A 19,983-nucleotide genomic window follows, 5' to 3' on the forward strand; every position below is an offset into this window, starting at 1 on the left:
TGACACTTCTTGTCCGAATGACAGGCTTGCGTCGCCTCGGCGGCATTCCATAGCAGGTGGTGAACCTCGGAGTTCTTCCAGGGCACTTTATATTGAAAAGGAACCCAGGCGGCGCTCTCGGCGCTTTCTGGATTCAACACCATATATGGAAAAATAGGGATCGAAGATTGGAATTGCTGACTCCACACTCAACGAGCATTGTCTTCAGTATATACAAACGTGTCTTGACATATTGTTAAGTTCGTATCAATTTATGCGGGTCACGTATCTAATATGTTCGACCAGATGAAACACGCGAAAATTGTTGGCAGTGCTCAAGTGATCTATCCATCACTGTCACGGTAAAATAACGGAGCCTCTAAGTGAAGCCATAAATTTTACGTTCTGAAGACTCAAGAGCCGTTCGAATGGCGTCTCTCGAAAATCAAATAAAGAGCCAGGCGCACTCGGAAGAACTAGATGAGAAAGGGGCCAAAATGCCCTCTCCACAAAACTCAAGGAGACATGAACCAGAATGGTTCAGAACCAGATGGACGTTCGAACTGTTCAGACTGGAAGTACTGGAAAACATACACCCAGTGAGTCTGATGATTAAGGGGGTGTGTTGAAAATAGGTAATCACCAGCCTCACAGTAAGTAGGTATCTGAATAGACTGAGAGGTACCTCAAGGGGGCACTACACGGTGCCTCATTTACTCTCCCTCCTTTTACATCGGTTCAGGTATAAATACAGGTAACCATTGGCTTAATAAACACTGACAAGATCCACCGTTCTCGGACGGCGTCTCTGTTAAACTCGGCTCGTCTTCTTAGTAACTCGTGAGCTTCGTTGAAGTTAACAGACTGTCCAGGCATCGAAATTGTTCACACTTCATTCCCTACCACTGATTTCCATGGTTTTTCGGAAAACGCCCATTGCCGCTCCCAATCTCTATTCCCTGGTCTGACTCTGACCCAGGATCTCGCGGGACACATTTGAATCTTCCCGCGCATCGAGCTAACGCTGCGCGCCCTCCTTGGCACTACAGTTCGATCGAATTGACCGGCGGGGACTTCTATTTTTGACCAGCAGGGAACTTCATCCGGAAGCGATGATCGCGGCTTTGCTTGGGTCGAGGACTCCTTCCATAAGGCAACCCGCTCGCGAGACTACAGGGCAGTAATTCAACGCATGGGCATATCCGAGTTGGCATCAGTAGCGTGCAAGTGGGGGGGCGGAGGGGGCGGTCCGCCCCGGGCGGCACTTTCTAGGGGGCGGCATTCTGAGGTTCTATCATGTTTTTTTTATTTTATTTTAGAGAGTTTCGCTCCAGCTTTGTTTATGGTGGTCGGGGCGCCAGTTCAGAAGGTCATTCCCCAGCGTCTCCCGGTGTCGATTCGTGGTCCTGGCGAGGACATTCATGCACTCGCGGGCTCTCGTATCGAAAGTGGTGCTATTGTTTTGATTTGATCGCGAATCGCGATTGTGATTGTAGGTATGCGCAGCAGAAATCATCGGCGACACCGCGTCGGGTCGTCGCTGTCATATCCTTTCTTTCGAACCATCTCATGCTTCTCTGGAGCTTCCAAAAGAAGACCTGATGGAACAAGGTCTTCCGAGAATCCTTCGGATGCGCTACTCCCGGGAAGAAACAGTCCTCTTCCTCGCCCAGCTGCTCTGGAGAACCGTTTCCCCGTTGCGAAAAAAGCCCCCAAGAACACGTCTCCTCCGGTAGCAAGGTGACGCCGCTCATGCGATCTGTGTGGTCCCCATTCATATCGAATCCGTCATTGGATTTCGCATGAATAGTCGCTCTTCGAATTCGGCTTGCTGAGTGTTCTCGATTCTTTTTTTTCTAGATTGCACGGATTCTCGGAAACATGAAACGTAAGAAAGAGAGTGGGGCTAGTTATCGGAAGAGGCGCAAGACTTTAGAGGAATCGTTGAGTAAACAAAGAGGGAGTTTTCTGAAGTATCTTCTACCGAAAGGAGGTACCGCTGAAACGTCCGGGAGGCGAATGATAGAGTCGAAGCCCCAACTTATCAGAGCGGCATCGCCGTGTCTTCACAGACGTCTTCTGCAGAGAACCGAGTCGATCTCATTGCAGAGGTCGAAGCTATCCCTGAGCAAAGCCAAAGTCTCACCAAGGAAGATGTCCTTGCGGAGTATACCATCGATCAGCGAGGTGGAGCTTCTGTGCACAGTCTGTCCGATTCGAGTGAAGAGGACGACGATATTCGAGGCCATGATGGTTCGCTCCTCGATGACATCGGCACTTGGCCAGAGGGAATCGATGCTGCGCTCCGCAGGAAGCTAGTTAGTCGTGGATCTTCTGATCTTCAGAACCTGGATTTCGATTTCGAGAGCGCGACGCGCCCTGGCCAGGCCACCAAAGGTCGAGGTCGTAATCTCTCGCGAGAATGGTTCTTTCGCAGAGATTCGGACAACGAGAGAGTCTTGAGAAACTGGATGCTGTATTCACCTGCGAGGTCGGCTCTCTTTGTTTCTGCTGCCGGCTTTTCGCCGGGGGGAAAACATCCAGTTTCAATTCGATCGACGGTTTCTCCAAATGGTGGAAGTTGAACCCCAAGGTTCGCGAACACGAGATAAGCTTCATTCATCAGGATGCGGTCACGAAATGGGACGAGATGCGCATGAGACTCGAGAAGAATGCGACGATAGACGATCATAGGCGAAGACAGATTGAGATGGAAACGGAGAAACTCGAGGCAGTTCTGCAGAGGCTGCTGGACATAGTGAAGTACCTCGCGAAGCAGAATCAAGCATTCCGAGGTCATTTTGAGCAGCAGAAGTACGACTCCGATTTTGGAGGAGACTCCAGTCGAGGGAACTTTTTGGTAGCTTGTTCATTTGGTAGCCAAGTACGATCCGGTTTTGCGAGAGCACCTCGTAAGGGTCCAGCTGTCGAAATCGAGGCAACTTACTTATCTCTCGAACAGAACGCAGAACAAGTTCATCGAAAAACTCGGTGAACGCGTTCGGCAAAAAATAATTGAGCGGGTCAAGACTGCCAAATATTTCACTATGATCTTCGACAGCACACCTGATCTGTCGCACAAGGACCAAACGAGTCAGGTTCTGCGATACGTCATCTTGGACGGCAAGGAAGTCAAAGTGACGGAGTCTTTCGTCGGTTTTATCGAAACAGAGAAAAAGGACGCGGCCGGCATCACCTCCATGATACTGCAGAGTCTTGAGAAGGACGGTCTCGATATACAACACTGTAGAGGCCAGGCGTATGATAATGCCGCCGTCATGTCTGGACATCGGTCAGGCGTTCAGAAGCGCATCAGAGATATAAATCCGGAGCAGAATTGTTGCTTGCAGCAATCATTCTCTGAACTTGGCCGGGGTCCACGCAGCTTCGGCATCAGTCAGATCCGTGTCATTTTTCGGGGTAATTGAGAAGCTGTTTTGTTTCTTCTCCTCGTCGACTCATCGCTGGAGTGCGCTGACCGCAGTAGCAGGAAGCCTCAAGCGGCTGATCGAGACTCGATGGAGTGCGAGAGGTGATGCTGTTGGTTCAGTGAAGAAGCACTACCTTGGGATCATTAGTGTATTGGAGAAGCTCACAACTGAAGTCGAGAACGCTGCAACCAGAGGTGACGCCGCTGTCTTGCTTGGGGCTCTGCAGACTCACCACTTCTTAGTCTTCCTGAATTTGTGGGATCCTGTTCTGAGAGAGATCAACTCCACTCAATGCTATCTTCAGACGAAGGGGCTGGATCTGCACCAGTGCGACTTGCGACTGAGAGCACTCGAGTTTTTCCTCACCCAGAACCGAGATACGCTCGTCGAGGAAGCTCTGACGATGGCGGAGAAAACGTGTGGAGAGCTAGAGATTCCATTAAGCAAACCTACGAGACGGAACGACGCTTCGCTATCTTATAGTCAAGAGATACGACGCGACATGTATGCCTCAATGGACAGGATTACTCAAGAAGTCAAGTCGCGGTTCAATCAGATTCACTCGATTGCCGAGAAATATGAATTCCTGATCCCGCGAAACCTTCTGAACGCTGACTACCTTTGTACTTTAGAGGAACATTCAAAGGACATCGACTTGGAACTTTTCGTATTCGAAAGAGTTCGGCTTCAGACTCTTAGTTGCGTCAGCCGACGACGAAGAACAAGCTCAAATCAGGACAAAAGGTCCTTTCGAGCTCTTACAGTTCATTCAGAGGTATGCGCTTGGAAGCTCGTTGCCGAATATAGTGGTCCTGCTTCGAATCTTCCTAACCCTAGCAATCAGCGTCGCTTCCTGTGAAAGGAGCTTTTCTAAATTAAAGCTGATAAAAAATCATTTGCGATCTACCATGGGAGCCTCGCGTCTCAACAGTCTTGCGATACTATCTATTGAGCATCAGCTCACCGACGAGATCGATTTCGAAGATGTCATTCAGGAGTTTGCGGAAAACTATGCCCGCTACTCATCTAATGATAGAAGACTCATTTGAAACCTTCAATGTGACATCAAAGAAACCCATGAATAATATACTTGTGCTTTGTTTTTCCCTCGATCGTCTGAATTTTCTATCCAAGGAAACGATTGAAGCTCCTTAAACTCGATTCTTGAAAACTTCCAACGCAGAAGTGTTAGCCTGACCCCCTGAAGAGCGCAAGCACGAATTGGAGGGGGCGGCAAATTCGATCGTCGCCCCGGGCGGCACCATGGACTTGCACGCCACTGGCAAGCACACTCTGAATTCCTCCAGAATATTGAGCGAACTGCTTAGGGGGAGCGAGCTGCACTCCAGTTTTGTCATGAAATTCGGGAACTGTGCGAAATTGCTCCCAATGAAAGCCAGGTCGGAGCTCAGCGTGGAGTCGTCCATGATCTCCTGGCTTCTTCTTATGGATGCAGCTTCCGCGCCTTCTAGCATCGACACCACACTTCGGACAGCCTCGAAGTTCTCTGCGTAGTACAGAGCTGCTGCCAACCACGTGCCCCAGCGAGTGAGGACCGGTTGTGGAGGGAGACCGATATTCATCTGCAAAATCGAAAATTTTGCTTTTATTTACCATCTTATGGTGTGAAGGCAAGAATGCATATATTAGAAACGCCGTCAGGCGTCCTTCCACTTAAAATTCTTCTGATTTCTACAATGGTAAAGATGATACTCTGGGCAGCTTGCACCGCAGATCTCACAATAACAGTCTTCGTTCGGAGTGTGTGCGTTTGATGTTCGACAGATCTGGAAGTGAAAACCATGGACTCTGGTCAGGCGGTGCCTGTTGCCGAACTTTTGTTGTTTCCAGCAGTCGTTCGTCATCGCAGGAGTACTCAGGAAATCCACCTTGATGTCGGAGAATTTCTCCTGCCAGGTCTCGAGGTGTTTCCGGAAGGTTGCGGTTATCGGCAGGCGGTACTGTTTTCGGAGTTCCTCTGTGAACAGCGGAGTTTCCGCCAGGAGATAAACGAGCCGGTTTCTGGATGAACGATGCACCCCAAGGATAATCTTTAGATAGCTCGCCTTGAGCTTATCGAATCTCTCAAAATGAGTCTGCTCTAGATGCTCCCAGATGAGCTGAATGCCGTAGGAGGCGACTGGGGCTATCTTCATGCTGAAGAGCGATAGCGCGGTTCGGGGAGAGAGTTCGCCAGGTTTCGGAATGGAGCCGAAAGCGTGTCTTGCCTTCTGCAGCCTTTTCTCGATGTGCTTCGAGAAGCAAAGTCCGGACCTGTTGATGTTACATTCCGAGGTACGTAAAGTCGTGCACTTTCTCGATTCGCTCTCCGGACAGTGTGAAGATGTCGCCTGATGCTGGGCAACCACCTCTGCCGAACTTCATGAGTTTCGTTTTAGTCACATTCACGGTGAGGCCGTTTGCTTCCGAGTAGAGATTCAGGGTCTTCATTGCTTTCTGAAGCTGCATTCGAGATCTAGAGTACAAAACCGCGTCGTCAGCATACAGGAGCGTCGACACAAGATCATGTCGGGCGCTGATCAACTCCGGAAGATCACTCAGCAGTACCGAGAACAGCAGGGGACTCAAATTGTCGCCCTGCGGAACGCCTGTTGTCTGCGGGAAGGGGGGCAAAGTGCTGACCCCGTCGTCGATGCTGACAGTTCCTTTTTGCATCATTTGGCCTAGCACGAGGATTTGGAGACCGATATTCGGCGCTAGAAGTCGAAAGTTTTGAACGCGAAAAGGAGCTTTCAAAAAATTTTTCTTGACATTCGCGATCAAATTATCGACTGCCGGGAAAAGTACGCGAATCTCCTCACAGACCCGGTGCATTGCATGGATAACGCAAGTCACGTGGGTCATCTTCGGGAAAAGGACCTTCAACGCATCGCCCGCTTTCTTCATGTACGCCGCCGCATAAGTGACTAGCAGAAGCACTTTGTCATTGCGGAGCCCCTCAGGCCAGAGCAGGTTCAGAGAGTTGACGAGGGCTTGAGCAACGGTAGAATGATTCGTCCTCTCCACGAATTCCGTAAGGAAAGCTCTTGATTGGTGCTGCGCAGAGAGACAACCGACGACTGTGTTTACGACGAAGCGACCTTTGACGTCTGTGGTTTCGTCGATCGAAACCCAGATGCGGTGTTCTCCCACGGAAGCTCGGATTTTCAGTAAGGTTTCATCGTAAACTTTCTTTAGATACGTCTTCCTCAACGTGGTGTGGTCTGGCAGCACTTTTCCGCAGTACTTCTCCATGAAGCCCCGGAAAGAAGGATGCTGAAGTTTGTATGGAGGAATATTCGATTCCACCAACATTCGACCCACATCCATATTGAAGGGATTTTCTCGCGGAGAAAGGTTCCTGGAATTCAGACGAGCCAAGTGTCTGGAACCTCGCACGTGTTGTTGCAGGAAGTACTTTTCCGTAGCCTTCACAGATTTGCGACAGACGTCGCACATGAGACTTTCCCCGTTCGTGCTAAAGACATCAGGGCCGAACTCTTCCACATAGGGTCGGAGTTTTTCCGCCGTGTCGATTCCTTGTCGGGGCATTTTTAGTCATCTCCCAAATGAGCGCGAAGTATTCAAATCTGATAGACAACGATCATACTTTCGGGAGACTTGGCGCTAAAGGCAGGTCTGGCGGAAATGGGCATGTTAGGCGGAAATAGGCATGTTAGGCGGAAATAGTTATGTTTGGCGGAAATAGGCATGTTAGGCGGAGAAAGGCATTTCAGGCCAAAATAGGCTTTCTGGGCGGAGAAAAGCATTATAAGCGAAAAACTGCAATCCGCCTAATCTCAGGTCTTCTGATCTCGATACGCAAGCATCTTTCAATGAATATAGAGTGGCTGGTGTTATTAGAAAAACGCCCAATACTAATTATTGACCCAGTTGAGCCTAGAACTGCGTTTCTAGGGCTAAAGCAAGTACCGGAAACTCTTCGGAAATCATTTTCCACGCTCAGGAGATCCGAGTCAGTCGAAAAAAGCGTTCATGTAATTTCGTCCAGCTGGAAAAAGATGTTCTGGCTTTGTGCGTCGATTAGATTACGGACGACATTATTTTCAGAGAAGGCTAGCGTGGCGACTCTGCCGTGTTTGGAGTTTCTCACGATAAGTCTAGACCGGAGCAGGAAAGCGACTCCTTGGTCTGGGGTTCGAAACCTCTGGAAGGGCCTCAAATGGGGGCATGCGGAATTCAGGACAGGCTTGCCGCATGGTTACATTTTTCCCGTGGCGTACTCATTCGATCGATAAACCCACTGGAAGACTGAAAAATGGTGCAATATGAACCAGACTCTTGAGCTGCGCTTCCAATCATATTTATTGAATTCCAGCCCTCCCCGCGATAATATTGCTCTCATTCTTTTCCGGAGGCTCATTGCTCGGACGCTCGCGGCTGCAGTAGCGGCCGGGCCCCGCTCGCTTAGAAAATTATGGATCACCTCGAAATTAGGTTGATCTTCGTCGTCGGTGGCTTGAGGGAATCTTGGCGGGAGTTCGCACCGAACCTGGGACACCTAACACGGATCCCGTAGGCTCCCTCGCGTGAGGACAGGGCTTGAAGTTGTTTTCGATTTCGAAGTGTAACTATACAATCACCTTTCAATCACTCGCAGCCCCCGTCCTAATCCCCTGTAAGTGTATCCTGACGCAGCTCTGAAACAGACACCCCCGACCGACAATGAAGGCTCAAGAACTGCTTGAACCGAGAGTTTGGTGGCTCTCTACGCTCTTTGATTACAAGAGCCTCACATCCGCCAGAAATACTCCCCACATGTTCAAGTTTGAGATGATCGATCTTAGCACAGAATCTCCGGAAGACGCTTGGGAAAACCCTTAATAATCGCATTTCATTTGTGCATGTCTTGGTGCCTATCGGTCGCTCTACTGGATCAATCGGAGGGGTTTCGACTGGCTCTCGACTTTCCGACTCGGAATGAAGCGACCCTGTTCCGAGTCTTCTGTCATACTCATAATTGCCCATGAGGGTGCAAATCTACAAATTTACAGCATTCCTTCTCTCGCCGCCTTGGAAGACTCCGTCGTTAGGACATGTACTTCGGGCATGACTTGGAGGAGATTGCAGTGACCGGCGCCTAATGGATGGACTAGAATAGCGTCTGTGAATGAAGTCGTCGATAACTTTCGCGCAAACGGGTTCGAAGAATGGTCGTGAACGAAGAAATCTGATCTCTCACAACTGTTCTCCATCGACCTGGAAGGGAATATTTTTTCAGCTGATGATTGAATTTCTCTAGGCCATGAGACGTCTTCGTTCTATTCAGCAAGGAAATGGGTGGAATCCTTCGAGTCTCAGCTCGACAGCGATGCTGCACGTCATATTTCTAAGCTCGTACAACGGATCATTTTCAGCGCATAGATAGAAGCTCCCGAACGGGGCCTCCAAGCCTTCACCATTCATGAGGAGAGCGTTTAGGAGTTGGAGTCCGGAAATTCTTGATCTGAGAGTCCGTACGAATTTCAGCTCCGAATCGAAGGGTTAGAACGAAGACGCCGCGTTCGAGGAGCTGACCTTACTCCTCTCCGATAGAAAAGCATGAGCGTGGGATCGAAATTAAATACAAATATTCTATATATTTTTTCAATGGATGAGGAGCTCGACGGGAGCTCACCTCCACATCCAGCTATGCTCAGTCGCCGGAGTCCTCGAGGAGGAACCGCTCAATCTTGGAGAAACTTGGTCCTAATGACTACGTGAGACATCGGATATTTTGAAGGGACTCACCTTGATCTCCTAATGGCTCCTCGCGGACAGGTTCTCCCGTCTGCTTCCGGAGGTTGACGACGACTAGCGGACAAAACCCGCCGAATATAAATCATCTGTGGATTCCGCCGAGAAAGCTGCCGCATCGATTCGTTCACTTCGGTGTTGAAAAAACAGTACAGGAGAGCTACCAGGACGCCCTGGAAAGAAAAGACCTCATCAAGGAAAAACATCGTCCGCCAGCCTTGGTCGTTCGCACCGCGTATTATCATCATCGCATGGAGGGAAGAAGAGCCTCCCGAAAATTGATCCTGCGACCGACGTGGAGTCTGGATCCAAGCGAGTAAAATAGGACCCTCCGAGCGCCTGTAGCGCTGTGATCCCGTTCATGATCCCCGCATTCGCAGGAGATTTTCCCCGGCCAGGTCTGTTGATCCCGATTTGGATTTTTCTCGATTCGGGACACAGATGCTCAGCGTCTTGCCGAATTCAACTTCTGCTTCTATGCCTGAATCCTTTCGTCCGTGTACCTACACACAGCGCGCTCATTCCTAGACAAGAATCTCCCAATGTCCCCGCCTGAATGGCTTTCTCGTCGTCATCGAAAAACATTCCTCTCGGCCGGAGGGGCCCTCACGTTTCTCCGTTATGGGAGGCGGAGCCTTCACCGTCAGACATCGTGCGCTCAGCTCCCGATGTCAACGAAATCTTTGGATGTTCTGAAGTCGAATCTCGTCAAAAAGTCCGTCAGAAGGACTCGCTACACGCAGCGAACTCCGAAATTCCCTAAAAGCTTGCCTCGAAATCATTGAGAAAGCTTCATAGAGATGGGTCCCACGTTGCCGATGCGGGTCGAGCGCGAGTCGATATTCGGTGGCCCACTCGACAATATCTGCGCGGAGTCACAGCTGGGGAACGTCACCACAGAGGAGCAAGAGCTCATGCCTCTGATTTACCTCGGGAATTCTCCGAGGGTCTGCGGCTCACGCGGGAATCCCGACTCCCATCCTCCAGATGTTCCCTTCAGAGGACCGACTGTTTCAGACACGACGTTCCAGAATGTCGAAATCCGTTCCCTTTCGTTCTCGTCGGCGCCGCAGCGCTTTCGACGAACGAGGAACAGAAACAGGTTGCATTGACAAGAACCGTTTCCCATACTCAGTCATTGATTCCGCGATTGCGGTTGAGCGCATTTCTTGGGATATAGGCAAGTCGACAGCGAACTCGTCTGCTTGATCCGTTCGTGAGCTTGTTCGGAAGTCGCGGTAGCCGAGGTTGTCATATTTCCGCACCATGAGTCCATGGAGCCGACGAGCCATAATTACCTCCCGGCGGACGCGGGCATACAACCAATCGGCAGGAAGCCGGTTGACGGTGACATTCCGAGGGGACCCGGAGGACTGACCAGTCAGTCACCTCACTCGGCGCGCTGTCTAAGTGTCAGTCAGCGGCCCACTGAGCTGAAATGGATTTTTCAGATGACAGATCGGGAGGGTCTCATTTGCCTGGCTGCTGTTAATCCCCAAACGAAAAGCTGGCCATCAATAGATTATGTACTCTGACGGCGGCTCAAGAGAACGCATCCATGATTTCGGAAAGGCATTGCGGGATTCCCCGAGGAGAACAAAGCTTCAGCCCGGGGGGAACCCTCCGGGATCTCGGTCTCATGAAGAACGGCTCTCAAGGATCTCTCGATCAGGCCAGTCGGATCGACTTTGCAGTGTTCGGCTGATCGTTTCCGGGACGCTCCGGTGAAGCCGCGATACGTTTTTCTATTAATAATCTTTGGATTTTTGTTACAAGAGACAGAAACGGAGCCCTCCTCGACTCATTACTGCAATGGAACCCCTCGATGTGATGTAACTGGATCTGTTCAAAATTCTCGGAGTGTCTCGCCCTCTGGGTGTCGGATGACCCAGGAAATCAAAGGAGCAAATCGTGGTGCCTCAGGAAAAACCCGATCTGACATCCTTTACGAATCTATTCGCGTTAGGACCGCTGTTACCCGCCCTCCAATGATTGGTCTGCTCGCTCATTTTCGGAGCCGCACCGGCGACGTCGCTTCTTCCGAGCGGTTGCGCTTGAATGAATGTGTCACGTGCTTCTCTTCATCAAATCTTATCTGGTTAAGGCTTTCGAGGGCGGCGATATAGTCGCACGGAATGGGCGTGTGGTGTTCAGTAAGAAAAGAGGCTCACGTCGAAACGTCAGACGTCGCCTCGCCCGGTTCAGAGTGTATGGGGACGAAATTGAAAGAATGGGATCGGACGCGACGGCTCTATGCAAGTGGATTACGTCAGGCCCGAGTGGAAAGGTCTGCAACGGGTGATTTTTATAGGATTCAGGTGCTGTGATCGGAATACGGAAATTCGTTCGGAATTTCGACATCACATACCCACCTGAAACGATGAGAACGTTTGGTCGATATACATCCAGTAAACTTCGACTTGCGGCGAGAGAAGCTCAGCAGCGATCGAGACCAGTAAAAGAAACGAGTAGTGCGAGCCGAACAGGGGCACGAGGACCAAAGTAGACTTGAACCATTTCCTGGAAGGAAGGAGAATTTTTTTGCTCTTCGAAGTTGCAGACGTAAACAGTTTTCTCTCCGTTACCGCCGGACGACAGCTTCACTTCGAAAGCTGCTCCCTCGGTCTCTCACGCTCGCTCTCGATGTTGTTTTGCGACATGTGCTTCCGTGAAATGCGGCAGAAGTAATCCACTTCTCAATGGCCGCGGCCCTCGGGTGCTTCGCAGGTGGACTGCGCGGCCGCTCTCGACATTGTTTTCTGTCGCCATTCCTAGCGGTGTGATCCGCGCGCAGCCACGGCTTCGGAGATGAACTACGACTCCTACCGTCCGAGACAGGGTTCGCAGTACACTGAACGAATAGGTCCTTTCGCCACCGTCGAACTTTCTCATTTGAATCGCGAGAGAGTTGGTGTTCGCGACATTCCAGCGAGGGCCGGTTTGACATTGCTGAATTCGACGCGTCTCACCCCCGAGTCTCCTCTCTTCCTCTGGGAGACCGTGCGACACTGTGATACCCCCTTGAGATCACTGCCGGAGAGGCGGCATCGACGATTGGGCACTGCGTTTTCTTTTCCGGATCGAAATGCTATAATCCCGAGAAAGCTTCCGGATCCACCTGATGTCTTCACTTGCAGTCCTCGACAAGCTCACGCCAAGTCATATGAGACAGTCAGCCGGAGCTGTGTTGAAGTCGCGATTCAACCACCGTCGCGATGTTCTGAACGTGAAGCTCTTCATTAACTTAGAAGCAGGCCCCCAGGGATCGGAAAGTTCTGCAGTCATTAGTGCACTTTGTTCCAGAAGTCGTTGTTGTCTTCGTCGAGGCCTTTCTCCGGAGTTGCTCCCAATCGCGGATCATAGAGTCAATGCCGACGAAGACTCTTATTATTGAGCGGACTCCCGCTTCTGGAGGTATCTCTCCGAATTCCATATTCAACCGCTACATCCTATGGGGCATGATCGAATTATAGCGGATACTATTCCGATTCGGAGACGATACGCGATGTACTCGGAGATCGCGCTTGACATTTTCCCGAGTTTGGTAATCGACCGCTCGGAGCCGCGCGACGGTCGAATATCTTTCTCGCTCGAGTCGGACAAGGAGCCGGAGGGAATCCGATTGTCGGTTTTCCCAAGTCCATGCTCTTACAAATTGTACTTATGGCGAGGAAACTGTCTCGCCCAGGGGAGTGGGACTGGGATCTCCCTAAGCGAAAGAGGGCGCATCGCATTGAATTATTAGGTGCTATTAATTATGAATTGAAAACGGCCGGGTACTCAGAAATAGGGTGACAGCGACCTCACGAACCGTTTTGCAAGGGAAAGGGAAATCTTCCGTCTACGAGCGTGCGGCGAAACTTGTTTGCCCTCGCTCTCTCTAGTCGCTGACGTTCGGAGTCAGGCAAGTTGGAGAATTATAATCGAACCTCCCGAGAATGACCATCTCACGTCCCTTAGGGAGGCAATTGACGGGGAGGGGAGCGTTCCGCTCCGGCGAGGATTGAACAACACAGCAACTGCGTACGAAGTGTTTTCCGTGTTCCTCTGTTCGCCTCTGTCGGCGTAAGTGAGCGTGAAAGAGATCTATTGTAGGGCCTATAGGAAGTGCTTCAGTCTTCTAGATGCATCCAATAACGGAGTTCGGACATCTCAGTCAGTTGAAGTCTCTTTCTGTCCGAGGCTCTCTGCCTAGAGATAATCAAATGCCGCTCCCAACGGATTGATCTATCCCCTTGCAGAAGTACCTACGCACGGAGCGGAAGGCTCGTTGAGAGCTTAGGGAAGCTCGAAGGACCTTCTGGGCTCGTCCACGCTCTCTATCTGCGAGCATCTCACCGAAAATTGAATCCCCCGACTGAATCGATATCGAGTGGAATGTCTCATCGTAAAATCGGATGGCACCTGGGGAAATCAGATTCCGGAAGAGATATCCCAAAAACACGCCTGGAGAAAGGGGTTCCCACAACAGGTTCCCGCATCGGAATGATTATCGCGAGTATCTGAATCGCTGTGACGCTACCAGCCGCTTTTCGGCCACATTCTGAATTCCGACCGGGCTCGCTTTGCTCACACTCGAGGCCCATTGCCTCCTCGGAGACCTCGGAATTCTGGAACGGAGAAGTGGCCCATCCCTCGCTCCTTCTCATCACGAGAAGGCTAGTAGCGTTCTCTAATGCATCTCGCTTCTAAGCACCGAATGAGGAAGTCTCCTCCCGCCGCGACTCATAGGGGATTCCTTTGAGAAAGATGAGAGCATCCGGAGATGAGAGTTGGATTGAGACTTAGCTCAGGCTGATGACTCGCTAGCTTAGTAAATTAAACGAGGTGTTAAAACCACCGAGACCAAGCCAGTCAGCTGCTGAGGCAGGTCGGTGGAGAGCATTATTAAGCTGAGCGAGTGATGGAGCTACGGGAAATATGAATGTCGCTTTCGGATTGTGATTTCTCTTCCTTATTCCTATTTGTTGTCCGGAGAGATCCCGATGCACCCATCCGCGTCACGCTAGCGCTTGAGCCTCTCAATTTTCGTGTGTCGTCATCGCCACGGGACTCCGGAGCCACATCGCTTTCTGAGATATTCTAGGGGCGCTCTCTTTCGAACAATGCCGGAAAAGAATCCGACATTTCAGAATTCTCCTCATCGATCACACCGTCCGTCAGCCCGGATCGCAATTCATTAACGAGAATTTCGGAGAATTCGGGGCGTTCCGCTGCCAATCTAATCGATAATCGACGAACTGTGCCCCGGAAATCCTGCGTTTCGTGCGAGACGGTCTCATCGATAGCGGGCGGGAGATTCTCGTGTGTGGGCGTGATCCCATGCAGTTCCTATCAAAGTCGTCGCTTCCTTGAAACGCGAGGTCCGCGTCCGCTACCGTGAGCATACATACCAGATGATGATAGTGCCAGAATTTCACTCACCTGTACTTGTATCTCTTGGCCATCGGAGTCTGCGACACGAACATTTTCACGAACAACACACGAGTGATATTCACGAATAGGAAAAAGTTGACCACTATTGAAACTGTGATAGGCCCTCTGATGATCCAAAGATGCCACGCTATCACATTGGTTGTCCAACATCTGGAAAATATTCCAAAAAGCATTTTAGGCTGTGGACAGAGACTATCCGTGAGATAATCGCGACTAGCCCGCAGCGAGGACCTCGAGTTCTTCCCCATGACCCGTCCCGATCGATTCCATTCCTGTCGCACGATTTCCACGCGGGAAACCCTGCATCGGGGAGCCTGCGATGACCGGAGCATCAGAAATCATCGAGATGATTGGAGTGGGAATTACAGCTGAGATCCGGTCTAGGATCGCCGTGTTTACGTGCAGACAGGGCTCTGCTTCATTCGTGCAGAAAATGTTCTCTTCTCGTCTCTCCCCGCAGCGTCTCGAGTGGGGAAATACGGTACCTTCAACTCTCGAACTCCGGCAACGAGCAATCCAAACCTACACATTGGCTGATTGCGTGCGGTAGCTGATATTCTTATTACGTCTGCCGCCGCCGCCGGCTCCGTGCGTAATTAGCCCGACAGCTAATTGCGACGGGAACTCCGCTCGTGTGACAATTCGCCAGCAACACTTGCCAGCTCGAGACACGGCGAAGCGATCGCAAACAATGGCTCGCCGGCTCGTTCGATTCTTCATGTCGCGTGCGGTTACGCCGCCCCGGAATCTCTCAGAGAGGAGATGGATTGTCATCCTCCGGCTCAATTCAACTCCGGGGCGCTTTGGTCGTCGCTTCCGTCAGAGCCCTCTCCGAAGCGACTCCAGAGCTCGGCCTACTCGATTCACAGCTCGGAGGCGGTTAGCTGCTTATCGACCCTGGAGCTGTGCATCAAAAGTGGACAAAGCGCCCACCATTTTGATCCATGACTCTCCTTTCGATACTCCCGGTCGACCCTTCGAACATTTTTCTGAATCGTCCTTCCTTCGTTCACCTACACACAAAGGAAGGAAGGAGACTTCCTCCGTTACAAACTGAGCGAAGAGAGAGTTTCACTCACAGCTTATTCTCCCACACCGCTCGCGCTGCAGTCCACGGCACAATGAAGACTAGTGGCAGACCTGCAAAACGATGCAAAAAAAACTTCTTCATCCTCCACTTATCCGTCTATCCGTCTTCCGCCAGTCAGATCAGGAAGGAGCGCATCACGAGACGACTTGGAGTGACGTCGCCGTTTGCGAAACATCAAGAAAATAATTCTTCCCTCGAGCCACAGCGTGAGCGCTGTTTTGTGAACGGTCGTCGAGTTGAATAATGAATTTTCAATTTTTCACTCACCCCAGCCCATCACGGTGTACTTGGAGATACTGGAATTGTCGTTGCTGAGCGCGTGGAAGACCAGGCTATGGAGATAGAGGCCTTCCATGAGAATCCAACAGTAGTTGGCCATGAGCGTATAGTGGAACAAGGCAAGGAACAGTTTGCAAAAAACGCTCTGGAAAATTCAGTGTGAAACCCGTTGAGAATTCGGCTCGCGGGAGGAACTCGCCATTTCACACCGAGCGCCGCTCAGGAGAACAATAGAAATCGGAATTTCGGGGCAACCAATTCCGGCGCCGCGCAAGACTGTCGCGGGCGGCTTCCGCAAACAGCACCGACCGACCAACTGACCGACTGACTGACTGACCGATCGACCGACCGGTCTCCTGACCGAACGGTGGGCTGGCCCGTCGACCCGCTGCGCCGCCATAACTCGTCTCCGAACAAGTTTTCCGACACTCGACCGCCTCGAGCTGGAAAGTTATTAACGCGCGCTCGGGGGCTGCCAGCGATCGTGACACAATCTCGTTGTCGGGGCTCTCGCAGGTGGGTAGTCTGCTTCAAAGTTGACTCGTCAAGTGAGATGAGACACTCGGTCGGCTGTTGTTGTTCCTCTGTTCGAAGAATAATCATAGAGTCCCGGAGGGGTTCCGGAAAGGCTTCGTTCGTATCGACTCGCATGGCCGTGCCGGGGACTCCTGACCTCAATCCTCGGCGAATGACGCATTTCACGTAGGTTCGTCGTAGTACGTTTGAGTCCTGAACGACCTCGCCTGAACGAGCCCCGAGCCTCGATAGAGAAGCTGATCCGGAAAGGGAGGATCATAGAGGATTTTCGGCTCAAGTGCTCGGAGACTGAAGCACAGCTCAGGGGAGGGCCGTCGCCGAAAAAATATTTCACTCGGCTTCTCTTACAGAATGAGCTCGCCTGGATGAGGTCCCGTGTACATCGGGCAGCTAAACGATTTTCGCTGATATCACTCGCCATTGAAGGAGAGCTCCGATCAATTGATCATCGGGTTCTAAGGAGACGGTTCTGGAGCAAGAGCCCTCTCCGAGAATAGCCTCGTTCCCACCATGATCTGTTCCCTCCGAGCGCATATCTGCCATAAGAGTCGCCGAAAATCTCGAACATCTTCCCCGACCCAAGATACGTACGACGATTCATCGTTCTGCAGTTTTTTTTTCAGATATATGTATATCGAGGGATGCGCAGAAGATCGATTTTTTCAGCGTTTTCCACCGCACTTTACGTCGATAACGGCGGAGATGGATCACCCCAACCGAAGTCCATACATGAGCGCGCAGCAATAAAGCTTCCCTCCGACTCTCCGTCGTCGGTCCCTTATGCTTCGGTTTTGTCCGATGCAAGTCGACTGGGTACATTTATGTATCGGCCGGCTAGGAATGAAAAACTTCGATAGATGATGAATTCGTGCCAAACCTCTTGATTGCCGTCGAAGTTGTCGTAGGGTCCTACTCCAGAGATGAAAATTTGATCTTTAATGAGGAAGATCGTCGCTCGCAAGATAAATGAGAGGAACAGGTTCATGTGAAGGCAATTTCGAGGACAGCGGAGTCGTCTGAAAAGGAAGCCGGCCATAGTTCAGCTCAACTTCATTGTATGTACCAACTGCTTAATAAAGAGAGTTCAGAGGCGCGAGTGCCTTGTTGAAGAGAATTATCTCAACGTCCGAACGGTAGCTCACGTTGTTAGCGAACAAAGGACCCTCGGGGATACTTTGTGGCAGTCACCCGAGAAAGGCAACTTCTCGCCATTGAGTTCGAAATACATTACAGCGCTCGGAACTTTTGTTCGCAACATGTCAATTTATAAATCCTCTCACGATTGTCTCGCTCCGAGGCTCGATGGAAGTTCTGCATGACTCGTTTCAACAAGACCAGAGAACTCGCTCACTTGATAGATATAAGAATGATGAGAGCGAATATGAGGCTGACCAGAGAAACGCCGTAGCCCGTGCGTGCGATGAACTTGATGTTTGGTATATGAGGCTGTAATGAAAGAAACCCGTTGAAGGGGGCTGATCTAGGGGGACATCGAGAGAGGAACTCGAACAGTTCCCGGAGTTGTTGGAAAAATATGTTTCAAGAGAGTTACAGAGGCACATCATCACGGAAGGAGAAAATGGATATCGGGGCTCAGGTCAGAGCTCAAGCTTGGAGCATCCCATTGCCGCGAATGCATTCGGATACTCGAACAAATCAGCGAATCAGTCCATGGATCCTCCGAGGACGTCATCAAGCCGTGGGCTGCTTAGCGGGGAGCGTCGGCATCGTGTCAGATGGCTTAACGCTTCTCGGAACCACCACGTACGTCAAACGCATCGAGCGGAAGAGACAAGATCCTCGTCAACTGCCACTTCCAAACGAGGGCGCAGTGAGGAGGCGGACGAGTGGGTTCGGAGCGACGCGAAAAGATGCGAAAACAAAACGGAAAGGAGTAGATGACACCTTCAGAAGCCGATAAATGATCGGAGAAGCAGGCCACGGCTATGATCGCCTTCTGAAACCCGACTTCCTCGATACTATAGATGGAGGCCGAAAGTAATTATCTCGAGTCAAGCTAAGCATTGTTTGTAGAGGATGACGATTCGATGTGAGCTTGGCGAGTTGAAAGATAGGGCACCTGAAGAGCTCAGCAGCAAGAGACAGCCTCGGAGCATCATTGTCACGATATATACGTTGAGAACTAATCCACCGAATGTTCTCTAATAAGAGGGCATGCCTGATAATCGTTCAGACCCCCGATTGACGGCCGTCAAAGAGAGGTGTCCCTCAAATGGGAGTAGGCCGACGTGCGATGGATTAGACGATGTATCAATTGGGACTCGAGGGAATTCCGGAATCGTAGCTTTGAGAAGACGGATGTGAGCTCGACCATTTCCGTCTCGTTCGATACCCCGCTGAGGTTGCATTCGTTGACTTTCCGGCGTATAACTTCATTTAGCCCATCTGTGGACCGCACCGGTTTAATAGAGGCTGAGACGAGTGCCCCTCAATTAGAGAATGCCCGTCTATTCATGATCTCCCGAACCATGCCCGACACACAGGGCATTCTTGGGAATCATAGCGAACCTTCTGGTCGGAGGAAATACGGCATCCGCTTCGAATAACGCCGCTTATTGGCGAAATGACCTTCCGAGACCCACAGATTTGGATTTGTTTCGACGATCGTGAGATTGACGGGATGAATTGATAGAGGGAAAACTTCATGAGGTCTGCTCACCTGGAAGGCTTCTATTGTGGCCAGATGGTGTTTAGTTGTCAAGGTACACATCGTGTAATTCGTAAACGAAGGTCCTACCGGAGTCCAGCGCATCATGACCCAGCTCCCATTGTCGCTACATTGTCGGCTTGCCGATTCTGAAAAATCTTGGATATGAATCCGTCGAGCCCGACTCACACGATTCGAGGCACCGAAATCGGAGGTCTTCTCTCAGCTAAACTCTTTGCCCCCTCCCGCGACTCATCGGAAAACTGGCACCATGAGAAACGAGGGCAATTTCCATATTAATGATGCCCTTCGCGTTTCAATTTTCCAATCGACGGCTCCGTTGGCTCCGGTGGTGGAGCGGCGCTCTGGATATAATCGTTTTTCCCTTGATCATTCGGGCACGCGGGAAATTACAGTCTTCATCCGATACCAGGCCAATTTTTTCTTCTCTTCGCCTTTCCGAGCTCAGCGCCTGCGAGTTTGTGCGGTAGCGGTGTGAGCTCATGGCTTGAATGCTTTTCGAGTTAGGATTTTTCCTCTCTCGATAATTGAGTTTGGTTGTCAGCTTAGTGTGTCATGAAGGTGCTTGCGGACCGAAAGCCAGATTCGATTGTCGTAGATGCCTTCTGTGACAGCGCAATACTTACGGCTCGTATCGAATGCGTACAGCATATCAGGGCATTGCTGCTCGATCCGCTCTCCCGCGAAAGCCGGTTGCCAGCACAGCAATCCATCCCATTCTCGCTCGCAATGACTATCCGCGAATTCATCTGGAATTGCGAAAAAACTTGAGACTCCGGCCTTTA

The 19,983-nt window shown here is 50.9% G+C and overlaps 3 protein-coding genes across 3 annotated transcripts; 1 reads left to right on the plus strand and 2 right to left on the minus strand.

Annotated features, from left to right (window-relative positions):
• The first annotated feature begins 1,860 nt into the window (after nucleotides 1-1,860).
• Nucleotides 1,861-4,459, plus strand: LOC100901689 (uncharacterized). The gene is made up of 6 exons (XM_018639701.1): nucleotides 1,861-1,972; nucleotides 2,089-2,297; nucleotides 2,417-2,793; nucleotides 2,942-3,238; nucleotides 3,330-4,089; nucleotides 4,292-4,459. The coding sequence occupies exons 1-6, from the start codon at nucleotides 1,861-1,863 to the stop codon at nucleotides 4,457-4,459; spliced, it is 1,923 nt and encodes a 640-aa protein (XP_018495217.1).
• A 102-nt stretch (nucleotides 4,460-4,561) lies between these two features.
• On the minus strand, nucleotides 4,562-6,962 carry LOC114828252 (uncharacterized). The gene is made up of 2 exons (XM_029111603.1): nucleotides 6,129-6,962; nucleotides 4,562-4,993 (listed from the first exon to the last, which is right to left on the minus strand). The coding sequence occupies exons 1-2, from the start codon at nucleotides 6,960-6,962 to the stop codon at nucleotides 4,562-4,564; spliced, it is 1,266 nt and encodes a 421-aa protein (XP_028967436.1).
• A 1,457-nt stretch (nucleotides 6,963-8,419) lies between these two features.
• Nucleotides 8,420-17,967, minus strand: LOC100901833 (secretin receptor-like). The gene is made up of 8 exons (XM_018639702.1): nucleotides 17,861-17,967; nucleotides 17,387-17,525; nucleotides 15,961-16,117; nucleotides 15,683-15,743; nucleotides 14,592-14,753; nucleotides 11,540-11,687; nucleotides 9,162-9,340; nucleotides 8,420-8,630 (listed from the first exon to the last, which is right to left on the minus strand). Exons 2-8 carry the CDS (start codon nucleotides 17,492-17,494, stop codon nucleotides 8,420-8,422), a joined length of 1,026 nt encoding a protein of 341 aa, XP_018495218.1. The 5' UTR covers nucleotides 17,495-17,525; nucleotides 17,861-17,967.
• Between the last annotated feature and the right edge of the window lie 2,016 nt (nucleotides 17,968-19,983).

Source organism: Galendromus occidentalis, unplaced genomic scaffold (assembly GCF_000255335.2).
Source record: "Galendromus occidentalis unplaced genomic scaffold, Mocc_1.1 scf7180000077451, whole genome shotgun sequence".
NCBI lineage: Eukaryota > Metazoa > Arthropoda > Arachnida > Mesostigmata > Phytoseiidae > Galendromus > Galendromus occidentalis.